The sequence below is a fragment of the Pelophylax lessonae genome, assembly GCF_965119305.1.
Source record: "Pelophylax lessonae genome assembly, chromosome: 8".
NCBI lineage: Eukaryota > Metazoa > Chordata > Amphibia > Anura > Ranidae > Pelophylax > Pelophylax lessonae.
Window position 1 is genome coordinate 111,402,842 of NC_138775.1, and position 14,364 is coordinate 111,417,205.

The 14,364-nt window shown below is 46.0% G+C and overlaps 1 protein-coding gene across 1 annotated transcript in view; it reads right to left on the reverse strand.

Annotated features, from left to right (window-relative positions):
* Window positions 1-14,364, reverse strand: part of CACNA1I (calcium voltage-gated channel subunit alpha1 I) — a 2,042,880-nt gene that overhangs the window by 406,029 nt on the left and 1,622,487 nt on the right. Inside the window, exon 26 of the mRNA XM_082266478.1 lies at window positions 4,850-4,983. Coding sequence (XP_082122604.1) covers window positions 4,850-4,983 — 134 coding nt within the window. The remainder of the gene's footprint in view (window positions 1-4,849; window positions 4,984-14,364) is intronic.

Below are 14,364 nucleotides of genomic sequence, written 5' to 3' on the forward strand. Positions count from 1 at the left end.
TGTCTCTGACAGTGCTCTGTGCCCTGATTGGGCAAGCTTTCATTGCTTCATGGAATCAAGGCTTTCAATGCAGGGCCGAACAAACGGTTGAACACCCAGATAATTTGGGTGATTTTCAAACGAACGAACAGCCAATGTTCGGCCCAAACTGTTTACCCAACTCTACTATACTCTGTCGCTGTACTAATGACACTGGCTGGAAAGGGGTTAATGTCTAGGGTGATCAAGGGGTTAAATATGTGCCTAACTACTGTATGTGTTAAGTGTGCTGCTTTTACTAATAGATCTCTTATCTTCTTATCCCTGCTTCTCCTTAACAATAAACTATTCACAAATTAATTCTGATCATTCATTACTTCAGATGCTTCAAACATCCAAATTAAATGAATTCATTTCTTGTTTCATTATAATTTATTTCAGATGCATTGAAATTTGTTACTGTTGTTATTAGGAGATTCTGATATATCTGACTCTCCGAATAACAAAAATTTTACAATTGTACAAATTCGTACTAGTTCCTCCAAACTCGCTCATCCATGTCTTTATGGACCTTGCTTTGTGCACTAGTGAGCAGTTATGTTGCAACTAAGTGACCAAGACCAACCCCTGAAAAACAACCCCACACCATAATCCCCCCTCCACCATGTGATTTGGACCTGTGCACAAAGCAAGGTCCATAAAGACATGGATAAGCAAGTTTAGGGTGGAGGAAATTGGCTGGCATGCACAGAGTCCTGACCTTAACCCAATAGAACACCTTTGGGATGAATTAGAGTGGAGACTAAGAGCCAAGGCTTCTCGTGTAACATCGGTGCCTGACTTCACAAATGCACTTCTGGAAGAATGGTCAAACACTCCCATAGACACACTTCTAAACCCTTGTGAACAGCCTTCCCAATAGAGGTGAAGCTGTTATAGCTGCAAAGGACGGGCAACTCAATATTGAACCCTACGGACTAAGACTGGGATGCCATTAAAGTTCATGTGTGTGTAAAGGCAGGTGCCCCAATACTTTTGATCATATAGTGTATTTTTCCTGCATTGTCTTATTATAACATTTTGATTTGAGAAAGGTACACTTTCAAGCTTTTTCCTCGGTTCAGAATATTCTTTGATCCCCAATTAGCATATGACCAATTGATATACATTTTTCCAGTCGATCCTTAACAGGGATGCACTAACTAGAGATCAGACACCTTTTGAATATCTGTTGCTACAAGATTTACCTCATGAACATGCCCTTGCTGTTATTTATACTATTTTATTATCTCCGGCGTATCTAAACCCTTTAGACTTTTTGATAAATGAGCAGCTGAATTGAAAATTACTTTTTCATCTGAAGAGTGGGATAAAGATTTTATATTGACTCATAGCCTATCTTTGCCAAGCAAAGCCCAAGATAGTTACATAGTTACATAGTTAGTGAGGTTGAAAAAAGACATCAGTCCATCCAGCTTAACCTACAGTATGATGTGTGTGTGTGTTTGCTGTTAACCGTACATTGTATACCCCTGTATGTTGTGGTCTTTAAGGAGCCCATCTAATAGTTTTTTGAAACTATCGATGCTCCCTGCTGATACAACTGTTTGTGGAAGAGAATTCCACATCTTTACTGCTCTTACAGTGAAGAACCCCCTACGTATTTTAAGGTTAAACCGCCTTTCCTCTAGTTTTAGTGAGTGGCCACGTGTCTTATTGTAATCCCTTTCTCTGAATAGTTTGTTCCTTATGCTAGGGTCGCCAGTACAGTATTTGCACATGGATATCATATCCCCCCTCAAGCGTCTCTTCTCCAGAGAGAATAAATTCAGTGCTTGTAGTCTTTCCTCATAGCTGATGTCCTCCATTCCCCTAATTATTCATTTTTCCTGTCTCTGGACTCTCTCCAGTTCCAGCACATCCTTCCTGAGGACTGGAGCCCGGAACTGGACAGCATACTCCAGATGTGGCCGGACCAGAGTCTTGTAGAGAGGGAGAATAATCTCTTTATTTCTGGAGTGAATCCCCTTTTTTATACATCCCAGTATTCTGTTGGCTTTGCTTGCAGCGGCTTGGCCCAGGTCCTTTTCCATCCTAGACTCACCCAGAGGTTCCCCCCCCTAGTGAGTAGCTTGCCTTCTGGTTTCTGGCACCCAAGTGCATTACTTTACATTTTTCAACATTAAACCTCATCTGCCATGTAGTTGCCCACCCCATTATTTTGTTCAGGTCCGCTTGTAAGGTTTCCACATCCTGCATAGAAGATATTGGCATGCTTAGTTTAGTATCATCTGCAAATACTGAGATTGTACTAGATATCCCCTCCTCTAAATCATGTATGAATATATTAAACAGGATTGGCCCCAGAACAGAACCCTGGGGGACCCCACTTTCCACATTCGCCCAATCCGAGTACTCCCCATTAATCACCACCCTTTGCACTCTCCCCTGGAGCCAGTTCTCTATCCAGGTACTCACCTTATGGTCCATATCTGCACAGGTAGTTCTTTTATCTACAGTATGTTTCCTGGATCTATCAAATAAGTTACAAGAGGGATTCTTAGGCATTTTGTTACTGCAGCTATAGCTGGTATTCCCTATCCTTGGAGGTTACCAAAGTCTCCATCCTTTTGCATTGAGTTACTGAAATTGATCATATTGTCTGAATGGAGTTGCTCCTGGCCCAGGAGATGGGAACATATCAATTATACAGCCAAATATTGATCTCTTGGAAAGTATTTAGAGAATCTCAGGAAGTTGAAGATCTGATACGTATGTCCCACTTGGCCATTTGGCCACTTCAGTTTTTTTTTTTGCCTTTTGCTTGCCCTTTGGGACACTTGATATTCTTTTTGGGTTTTTTTCATGATCTACGCTTGCACTCCGTGGGGAACTCTACTTTTTTCTGTCCCCATTTCCTATTTACCATTTTTTTCTATGAAGAGTGTAGGTTTCAGGTTGTTTATTACCCTTTTTGAGGATACTATTTCTGGGATTTCTGGGTGTACCTATTAAACAGCTTAGGGATAATACACTTTGCTGAATAGCATACGGCCTATTGTTTGCTCATTTGAATGTAAACATGACTCAAGCGTGGGGACCTTAGCAAGATGAATCTCTCTGTAACCTCCTTTCTCCTAGTCTTCCTGGGCATACTTTTCTCCTAACTCTGATGTCTTTCTCTATGCAGACTATTGCATATCTGCCCTACTGGTGTCTGTTCCACAGAGCTGAATTAAAAGCATCCATTTTGAGTCAGAAATTAATGTAATGTCATTGTTGGTAAGCTGCTTTAGAAAAAAAGTGCATCTAGTTGCAGAAAAGGTTATATAAAATCAAAGAGCAACACAGAACATAACAACTAAAAGCACTGGATTTTGCAAAGCAGAAGTTATTTCTATACAACAAGTAGCATAGTTAATGTCTCAGTGGAGGCTACACACCCATACAGAGCAAAGAGAAAAACACAATACACCGTTTACAAATCTGGTGGAGTAGTGAAGCCACCCCAACATTGCATTTTATAAACATGCACCATATTATGGTCACCAATTACAGCTTACCTTTCTCTGTACAATTGCTTAACTTATTGCAATAATCTATTAAAAGAAGGGAGGTAATGAACTAACAGAGTGTTGAACTGCAACATGTAAAATATTATGTCATACTCTAGTTGTTTCAGGATGGGGTTTAAATCAGAACTCCAGGCAAACATTTTTTGTTTTTTATAATACTAGCGAGTTTTTTACTTAACGGCTTAACGTAATTAAAAGTTGCTTTTGCTGATGTGTATCCAAATTTAGATTCACTGCTCTGTCTTTTACAATCTATACTTTTGTTATGGCCAGATAGTGCTGCCCGCCGCTATACTTTTGGCTCACTGCCAATATGAGAGCTGCAGCTCCCCTGCACAGAAGTGATAGTATAATTTATTCAGTCCCCTCTCCCCTTGGTCATTTACATTCCGTGGACCATTCATATTATACAAGACATTATTTTAATAGAAAAGGAGAGAAGAGTTACATACTCTTTATACTACATTATACGTTATATTACACTAGCGATGCTGTACCTGAGAGCGGCAGCTTTCATATCAAAGTGGGCAGAAGTATTTTGGGCCACAATAGAAGCATTGTAAAGAACACAGCAACAATACTGACTTTGCATATACACCACCACAAGTAACTTTTGTTGACACACCTATTACTACAAAAAAAAAAAAAAAAAAAAAAAACTTTGCCTGAAATTCTGATTTAAGTTATATTGTTCTTTCTACATGTTTACTATAGAGCAGGCATGTCCAACCTGCGGCCCGGGGGCCGCATGCGGCCCAGAACCGCAGGCAATGCAGCCCACTGCCCCTGACAATTTTTTTTTTTTTTTTTGCTGGGGAGGAAAGAAGTCGAGTCGGGGGGACAGCCACAGAGGCAGCCTCGCAGGGGATCATCTACTAGTTGTGTTAAATTAGTGCCTGGGGGGGGTGGCAGCACGGGAAGGGGGCGCGGCTGCGTTTTATTACTTATATAGCTTAACTAATAGTATATATTTTATATGCGGCCCGAGATCATTTCTCTACACTCAATGTGGCCCAGAGAAGCCAAAAGGTTGGACACCAATGCTATAGAGCATGATGCAGCAGCATGTCTCCTGTTCTCCAGGTGCTCTGCATACTGTAAAAACATTATAACAGATAGTTACATCACCAGGACAAGCAGTGAGAACAGTTAAAACCTGACAGATGTCTTTATTTCCCTACTCTACCAAGAAAAAAAAAAAAAAAATGGTTGTAGCTGAAATGGATATTGTGACTGGCTATGAGAAATGTGAGGTTGTTTTTTTCTCTAGACAGTTTATCAACAGTTTTTGTTACCTCTAGTGATGCGCAGTACTCTCATAATGCGGATAATGGTGGGATTGATAGGCAAAGCTGCATTGATTTCTATTTCCTCCAAAGTGATTCCCATTACAGAAAGGAGGACAATGGCCAGATCCAGCTGGTTCCACCTATATACAGAAACAAACCAACAAAATTATACTTTAAATGCTAGGATAAACTACAAAAACAGTGTATATACCTGAAACATTTTCTGTCCATTTACTAAAATTATTATTCCCTATCTGAAAATGTACCACCCCCTCATATCTAATCTTACATGCCAAAACATTTGTGTCACAAGCTAGGAATTTTCTGCTGACCATTTGTTCAGCCAAGTGCAAAAACAGTATGCACCATAACCAAGTCACATCTACAGCACCATCTGATCCCCTCCAAAAATATAGGAATTGCCCTGACAAAAAATGGTTTACATAAAAGACTAAAAGCAGTGCTGCTATGTGCCAACATTTCTGCCTCCTGGCACCTTACCTCCTCCTTTTGTTTACCAAAAAAGCAATACATCTACTAAAATAAAAAAGGATAGGATTGAAGATATCTCCATGTGATTTCTGTGTCTGCATTCATATTTAAATTCTGTTCTCATTGATGCAAAACTGATCTGTTGTTTGCTAATTTTACACAACTGTATCTAAAGCTAAAGCTTTAGTTTTAACCAAAATAGTTGCCTGTGCCTTGTGTACCCAAAATTTGTGTCAGTTCTTTTAGTTCTTGCTGCAGAAAAAAAATATCCAGTTGCTGCCTAATTTCTGCCAGACTATACCTATGGTCTTTAGCTTTATTAGAATTGGAAAATTGGGGTACTGGAAAGGGGAGGGAGAGGTATGAGGAATGGGGTGGTGGTTTGTCTTTTTTCTCTCTAAATACTAGGGCCATGTAATGATAAGTCTTTTATCTGCACCCCTTATTGTAGTTTTCTGCAGGCAGCCTGTTGGGTATGGATGGGTGGACCTGTTGGGTATACCCTACAATTCTGCTCTCTGCTCAGGCTATGCTATTTTTGGTGCAAAGCGGATTTACTTTGGTATCCTTGAATTGAGCCCTAACAAATATGAATCACATAGTTATATACCTTACATGTATGGCACTGTCCCTTTACACAAAAATACCAGTGTTAAAAATTGCTCACCATAACTGTCAGGGTCCGGACTGGTAGCAGGAGCGGAGCAGGGAGTGGATCCGCTGTGTCAGTGAGGGAATAGCATGGACCGTACCGGAGGATCGGTTCTAAGTAGTTACTGGTTTTCACCAGAGCCCGCCGCAAGGCGGGATGGACTTGCTGCGGCGGTAACTACCGGGTCGTGTCCTCCAGTAGCGGCTCAACCTCACTGACTGCTGAGATAGGCGTAGTACAAAAGGAACAGGCAGAGGCATAGTCAGACGAAGCAAAGGTCAAGGCAGGCAGCCCAGGTTCAAAGGCGGTAGTCGTTAGCAAAGGGTTCTGCAACAGGCAAGGGATACACCAACAACGCTTTCACTAGGCAATAAGGCAAAAGATCCGGCAAGGACAGGAAGGGGCAGGTCACTTATATATGAAACAGGAAACATGAAACAGGAAACAGGAAGGGAGGTTTGGGCCAGGCACCAATTACTGGTGCACTGGTCCTTTAAATTTCAAACAGCCAGCACGCGCGCGCCCTATGGTGCAGGGGCGCGCACACCAGGAACCACGTGAGCGGGGAGCGGAGGAGAGAGCCGGAGTGGACACAGGTGAGTGAATATGGGACGAACGCCCCGAGCGCTCCGGTCCAGGAGCAGGGACCGGAGCGCTCAGTGTTACAGTACCCCCCCCTTAGGTCTCCCCCTCTTTTTGGTACCCAGAAACCTGAGGATGAGGTTGCGGTCCAAGATATTCTCCTCTGGCTCCCAGGATCTCTCTTCAGGACCGCAGCCCTCCCAGTCCACCAAAAAATATCTTCTCCCCCTTACCAATTTAGAGGCCAATATCTCCTGAACGGAGAAGACATCCGAGGTACCGGATACAGGCATGGGAGGAAGATTCTTGGGAGAAAAGCGATTAAAGACCGCAGGCTTGAGGAGGGAGACATGAAAACAGTTGGGAATTTTAAGGGAGGGAGGGAGATGGAGTTGGTAACACACAGGATTGATCCTCTTCTTGACCTTGTAGGGTCCCAAGTAACGAGGACCAAGCTTGTAACTAGGAACCCTGAAGCGGATGTACTTGGAGGAGAGCCAAACTCTGTCCCCAGGAACCAGGACAGGAGGAGGCCTACGTTTCTTGTCTGCTTGGATTTTCATGCGGGATGAGGCTTGTAAGAGGGACAGGCGCGTCTGACGCCAGATGGTAGAAAAGTCTTGCACCAGGTCATCCACTGCAGGTACACCGGAGGAGGAGGATAATGGCAGAGGAGGCAGAGGATGACGACCGTAAACCACGAAGAAGGGAGACTTGTTGGTGGCGGAGGAGTCTTTGTGGTTATAGGAAAACTCCGCCCACGGGAGGAGGTCGACCCAATCGTCTTGACGGGAGGAAACAAAGTGACGAAGGTAGTCGCCCAAGATTTGGTTGACCCCCTCTACTTGTCCGTTGGTTTGGGGGTGGTATGAAGAAGAGAAATCCAGCTTGATTTTAAGCCGTCCACAAAGAGCCCTCCAGAATTTGGACACAAACTGGACTCCTCTATCGGAGACAATATGTGAAGGCAGGCCGTGTAACCGGAAGATTTGTCGGAGGAAATGCTTGGCCAACTGAGGCGCGGATGGTAAGGCTGGCAACGGGATGAAGTGCGCCATCTTCGAGAAGCGATCTACGACAACCCAAATTATAGTTTTCCCGTGAGATGGTGGTAGGTCCGTAACGAAGTCCATCGCGATATGGGACCAAGGGGTCTCAGGTATGGGAAGTGGCTGGAGAAAGCCGGCGGGTCTTTGGCGAGGGGTTTTGTCTCTGGCACATACAGAGCAGAACTGCACAAATTCAGAGATGTCCTTCTCTAAAGATGGCCACCAATATCTCCTGGAGATAAGCTGTACAGTCTTTCGGACGCCAGGATGTCCTGCGAGAAGAGAGGAATGTCCCCACTTGAGAATTTTTAGGCGAAGACGGGGAGAAACATAGGTTTTTCCGGGAGGGAGGTTACGCAAGTCTACAGGTGCCACGGTGACCAGACATTCAGGAGGCACTATGTGCTGTGGGTTGACTTCCTCTCCTGTGACATCAGAAGAACGAGAGAGGGCATCGGCCCTGAAGTTCTTGCTTGCTGGACGAAAGTGGATCCGGAAGTTAAACCTGGCAAAAAATAGAGACCAGCGAGCTTGGCGGGGATTTAGTCTCTGAGCAGACTGGAGGTATGATAAATTTTTATGATCTGTGTAGATGTTCACGGGATGTACCGATCCTTCTAGTAAGTGCCGCCACTCCTCCAAGGCCAACTTGATGGCGAGTAATTCTCTATCCCCAATGAAATAATTTCTTTCCGCAGGAGAGAAAGTCTTAGAGAAAAACCCGCAAGTAACCGACTTGCCTCTCGGAGTCTTTTGCATGAGCAAAGCACCAGCACCAACGGAGGAGGCGTCTACTTCCAGGTAGAACGGCTTAGTAGGATCCGGTCTGGAAAGAACTGGGGCGGTGACAAAGGCAGATTTAAGAGCGCTGAAGGCCCTCTCGGCCTGGGGAGGCCAAGATTTTGGGTTAGCCCCCTTCTTGGTTAGGGCTACAATTGGTGCCACAAGGGTGGAGTAATGCGGGATGAACTGTCTATAATAGTTTGCGAATCCGTGGAATCGCTGGATGGCCTTAAGGCCAGAGGGACAAGGCCAGTTCAGAATGGCAGACAGTTTGGCAGGATCCATTTGTAGTCCCTTGGCGGAAATGATGTAGCCCAGGAAGGGGAGACTGGTACGGTCAAACAAGCACTTTTCAAATTTAGCATAGAGACGATTCTTCCTGAGACGGGAGAGTACTAAGCGGACATGAGCACTGTGTTGATCCAAGTTAGTAGAGAAGATGAGGATGTCATCCAAATAGACCACGACACAGGTATAGAGTAGGTCTCGGAAAATGTTGTTAACGAACTCCTGGAAGACCGCTGGAGCGTTACAGAGTCCGAAAGGCATGACTAAGTACTCAAAATGCCAGTCACGGGTGTTAAAAGCCGTCTTCCACTCATCACCCTCTCGGATGCGAATAAGGTTATAGGCCCCTCTGAGATCCAACTTGGTGAAGTACTTGGCGCCTTGTAACCGGTCAAAGAGTTCCTTAATCAGGGGAAGAGGGTAACGGTTCTTTACAGTGATGCTGTTGAGACCCCGAAAGTCTATGCAAGGCCGAAGGGTGCCGTCCTTCTTAGCAACAAAGAAGAATCCTGCTCCGGCAGGAGAAGAGGATTTCCTGATAAACCCTCTCTGCAGGTTCTCCTGGATATACTCTGACATGGCTAGAGTTTCTGGGGGAGAAAGAGGACAGATTCTTCCCCTAGGCGGCGTAGTGCCAGGTTGCAAGTCAATGGGGCAGTCATATGGCCTATGTGGAGGCAACACCTCCGCTTGTTTCTTGCAAAAAACGTCTGAAAAATCTGCATATGGTTCAGGAAGACCGGGAGGAGGAGAAATAACGGGTGCAGACTTGCTTCGTACCGGCTTGAGACATCTGCCGAAACAAGCCGGACCCCAGCTTCGAACCTCTCCGGAGGTCCAATCCAGAACGGGACAATGGCGCTGGAGCCAGGGCAGACCCAAGAGGAGTTCTGAGGTGCAATGGGGTAACACAAAAAACTCCAATCGCTCGGAATGCAGAACTCCGATGTCCATCTGGAGGGGTTCTGTACGGAAATGCACCATGCCGTCGAGTCTCTCTCCATTAACTGTGGAGATGAAGATGGACTTCAGCAAACGAACCACAGGGATGATGAACTTGTTCACCAGCAAAGGGGGCCATAAAGTTACCGGCTGAACCGGAATCCAGAAAGGCAGAGGCAGCAAAGGAGATCTTGGCGGACACAGAAATCCGCACGGGTACAGTAATGCGTGGAGAGGAGGTATTCACACCTAACAACGCCTCTCCCACGTTGACTCAGTGCGGGCGTTTTCCCTGACGCATTGGACGGAGAGGACAGTCCTTTAGAAAGTGCTCAGTACTGGCACAGTACAAACAAAGGTTCTCATCTCTACGGCGGTTCCTTTCTTGCGTGGTCAGGTGGGACTGATCCACTTGCATGGCTTCCTCGGCGGGAGGCCCAGAAGAGGGTTGCGGTGGATGCTGGAAGATAGGAGCCAGACGAGGAAAGCGTCTGGGACGAGCACTTCCCTTTTCGTGTAGCAGTTCCTCTCGTCGCTCTGCAAAACGCAGGTCAATCCTGGTGGCCAAATGGATGAGGTCACTCAGGTTGGTAGGGACTTCTCGTGCGGCCAGGACGTCCTTTATGGCGCTGGACAAGCCTTTCTTAAAGGTAGCACAGAGCGCCTCATTATTCCAAGAGAGTTCCGAAGCAAGGGTGCGGAAACGGATAGCATAGTCTCCGACAGAGGAACTCCCCTGGGACAAGTTCAATAACGCAGTCTCTGCTGAGGCAGCCCGGGCTGGCTCCTCAAAGACACTCCAGAATTCCTGAAAGAAACTCTGGGCACTTGCCATGGCAGGATCATTGCGGTCCCAAAGCGGTGTAGCCCAGGCCAGGGCCTTCCCCGAAAGCAGGCTAACGACAAAAGCCACCTTTGCTCGCTCCGAGGGGAACTGGTCAGCGGACATCTCCAGGTGAAGGGAGCATTGGGATAGGAATCCGCGGCACAACTTGGGATCACCGTCGTACTTGGCCGACATGGACAGACGGACTCTAGAAGTGGCAGCGGCCACAGGCTGCGGTGGTGAAGCAGGTGCAGACGGAGGAAGCGGCTGCTGCTGTGCTGGAAGAAGCTGCTGCAGCATGGTGGTCAACTGTGCCAGCTGTTGACCTTGCTGGTCGATCTGCTGCGACTGCTGGGCCACAACTGTAGTGAGGTCTGCGATACTAGGCAGAGGCACCTCAGCGGGATCCATGGCCGGATCTTACTGTCAGGGTCCGGACTGGTAGCAGGAGCGGAGCAGGGAGTGGATCCGCTGTGTCAGTGAGGGAATGGCATGGACCGTACCGGAGGATCGGTTCTAAGTACTTACTGGTTTTCACGAGAGCCCGCCGCAAGGTGGGATGGACTTGCTGCGGCGGTAACTACCAGGTCGTGTCCTCCAGTAGCGGCTCAACCTCACTGACTGCTGAGATAGGCGTAGTACAAAAGGAACAGGCAGAGGCGTTGTCAGACAAAGCAAAGGTCAGGGCAGGCAGCACAGGTTCAAAGGCGGTAGTCGTTAGCAAAGGGTTCTGCAACAGGCAAGGGATACACCAACAACGCTTTCACTAGGCAATAAGGCAACAAAGATCCGGCAAGGGCAGGAAGGGGCAGGTCACTTATATATGAAACAGGAAACAGGAAACAGGAAACATGAAACAGGAAGGGAGGTTTGGGCCAGGCACCAATTACTGGTGCACTGGTCCTTTAAACTTCAAACAGCCGGCGCGCGCGCGCACACCGGGAACCACGTGAGCGGGGAGCGGAGGAGAGAGCCGGAGTGGACACAGGTGTGTGGATATGGGACGAACGCCCCGAGCGCTCCGGTCCAGGAGCAGGGACCGGAGCGCTCAGTGTTACAATAACACTTTAAGAAATGGGACAAGTTCAAAATATGTATCCAAAGTGTTGTCACTTTAAATAATAGAACACTATAATTTAGTGCTTATCTCTTAGAATACGATTGTGATATGCTAAAACTGCAAAATCACTAATCAAATAAAGTCACTTTTGAGTTCACTGTGTATCAAAACCAAAGACTTTTTACTAAAAAGTATTGACACACCAAGTGGAGATATCATTCACTGTCACCAACATATAGCCACACTCCTTACCATGTGGTCAGACCTCATATCAAATAGAGGTCAGTCAGAGATTTATCTCATATATATATATATATATATATATATATATATATATATATATATATATATATATATATATATATATATATATATATATATATATATATATATATATATATATATATATATATATATATATATATATATATATATATATACGGTTCACAGGGTGACTGGCTTTAGGTTGATGTTACCAGAAAAAACTCTTCACATTCTATCCAATATGGTTAATAAACCATGAAATCAAAAAGGAAGCAAACTGTACACAGTGTGTTATTGTTTTTCCAGTTTGTTATACTAATATGCTCACATAAAGAAGATATCAATCGTACATATTGAGAATAACGGCACAGCGTGCATGAGCAGTATGTGATGACGCTAGGTAATGTGCTGTCAAACACGTTTTGTTTTAAAAAAAAGTCTTCTGGAGAACAAGGACTCATGAGTCTGACCAGAATGCAGCACAATACAGTATATAACAGAATCTAGAAGGAAATATATATATATATACAGTATATATATATATACAGTATCTCACAAAAGTGAGTACACCCCTCACATTTTTGTAAATATTTTATTATATCTTTTCATGTGACAACACTGACACTGCTACAATGTAAAGTAGTGAGTGTACAGCTTGTATAACAGTGTAAATTTGCTGTCCCCTCAAAATAACTCAACACACAGCCAATAATGTCTAAACAACACCTGGCAACAAAAGTGAGTACACCCCTAAGTGAACATGTCCAAAATGGGCCCAATTAGCCATTTTCCCGTGTCATGTGACTTCGTTTTACAGGGTCTCATGTGTGAATGGGGAGCAGGTGTGTTAAATTTGGTGTTATAGCTCTCACTCTCTCATACTGATCACTGGAAGTTCAAAATGGCACCTTATGGCAAAGAACTCTCTGAGGATCTGAAAAAAAGAATTGTTGCTCTACATAAAGATGGCCTAGGCCAGGGGTCCTCAAACTTTTAAACAGAGAGACGGTTCACGGTCCCTCAGACACTGTTGGGGGCCGGACTATAGTTTGAAAAAAATATGAATGAATTCCAATGTGTAGTGCACAAAAAAACAGGAAAGACAATACAATATTTATTGTTTTATTTATATATATATGACCACAGCGTGCCCCCTTTCAATGCAGAGTGACCACAGCGTGCCCCCTTTCAATGCAGAGGGACCACAGCGTGCCCCCTTCAATGCAGTGTGACCACAGTGTGCCCCCTTTCAATGCAGAGTGACCACAGCGTGCCCCCTTCAATGCAGAGTGACCACAGCATGCCCCCTTCAATCCAGAGTGACCACAGCATGCCCCCTTCAATGCAGAGTGACCACAGCATGCCCCCTTCAATCCAGAGTGACCACAGCATGCCCCTTCAATGCAGAGTGACCACAGTGTGCCCCCTTTCAATGCAGAGTGACCACAGTGTGCCATGCCCCCTTCAATGCAGAGTGACCACAGCGTGCCCCCTTTCAATGCAGAGTGACTACATTGTGCCCCCTTTCAATGCTGAGTGACCACAGCGTGCCCCCTTTAATGCAGAGTGACCACAGCATGCCCCCTTTCAATTCTGAGTGACCACAGCATGCCCCCTTTCAATGCAGAGTGACCACAGCATGCCCTCCATCAATGCAGAGTGACCACAGTGTGCCCCCTTTCACTGCAGAGTTACCACAGCGTGCCCCCTTTCAATGCAGAGTGACCACAGCATGCCCCCTTTCAATGCAGCGTGACCACAGCGTGCCCCCTTTCAATGCAGAGTGACCACATTGTGCCGTGCCCCCTTCAATGCAGAGAGACCAGTGCACTTACCTGCAGCGGCGGCTTCTCCTCAGTCCCCCACGTCTCCTCGAGTCCTCCCCCCTCCTCATCGGCCAATGGCATGGGTTCGCCTTTTGGCCAATCAGGAAGCGGGTCTCAGACCCACTTCCTGGTTGGCCAGGAGAAGGATCCGTGTGAAAATAGCGAATTTTCATTCTCTATTGTCACATAAATGGGTGGGCTAGGGCACAGTGCTCTGCGCCCCGGGTCCACCCTTTTCTGAAGCCTATTAGAGCTTCAGTGAGTGACAGGCAGTCAGCCCTATGCCGATATCGGCCGGTGGGCCGGGTTCAAGACCCTGGTGGACCGCATGCGGCTTGTGGGCCGTAGTTTGAGGACCCCTGGCCTAGGCTATAAGAAGATTGCCAAGACCCTGAAACTGAGCTTCACGGTGGCCAAGACCATACAGTGGTTTAACAGGACAGCTTCCACTCAGAACAGGCCTCGCCTTGGTCGACCAAAGGAGTTGATTGCTTGCGCTCAGCGTCATATACAGAGGTTGTCTTTGGGAAATAAACATATGAGTACTGCCAGCATTGCTACAGAGGTTGAAGGGGTGGGGGGGTCAGCCTGTCAGTGCTCAGACCATACACAGCACACTGCATCAAATTGGTCTGCATGGCTGCCGTCCCAGAAGGAAGCCTATTCTAAAGATGATGTACAAGAAAGCCCGCAAACAGTTTGCTGAAGACAAGCAGACTAAGGACATGGATTACTGGAACCTTGTCCTGTGGTCTAA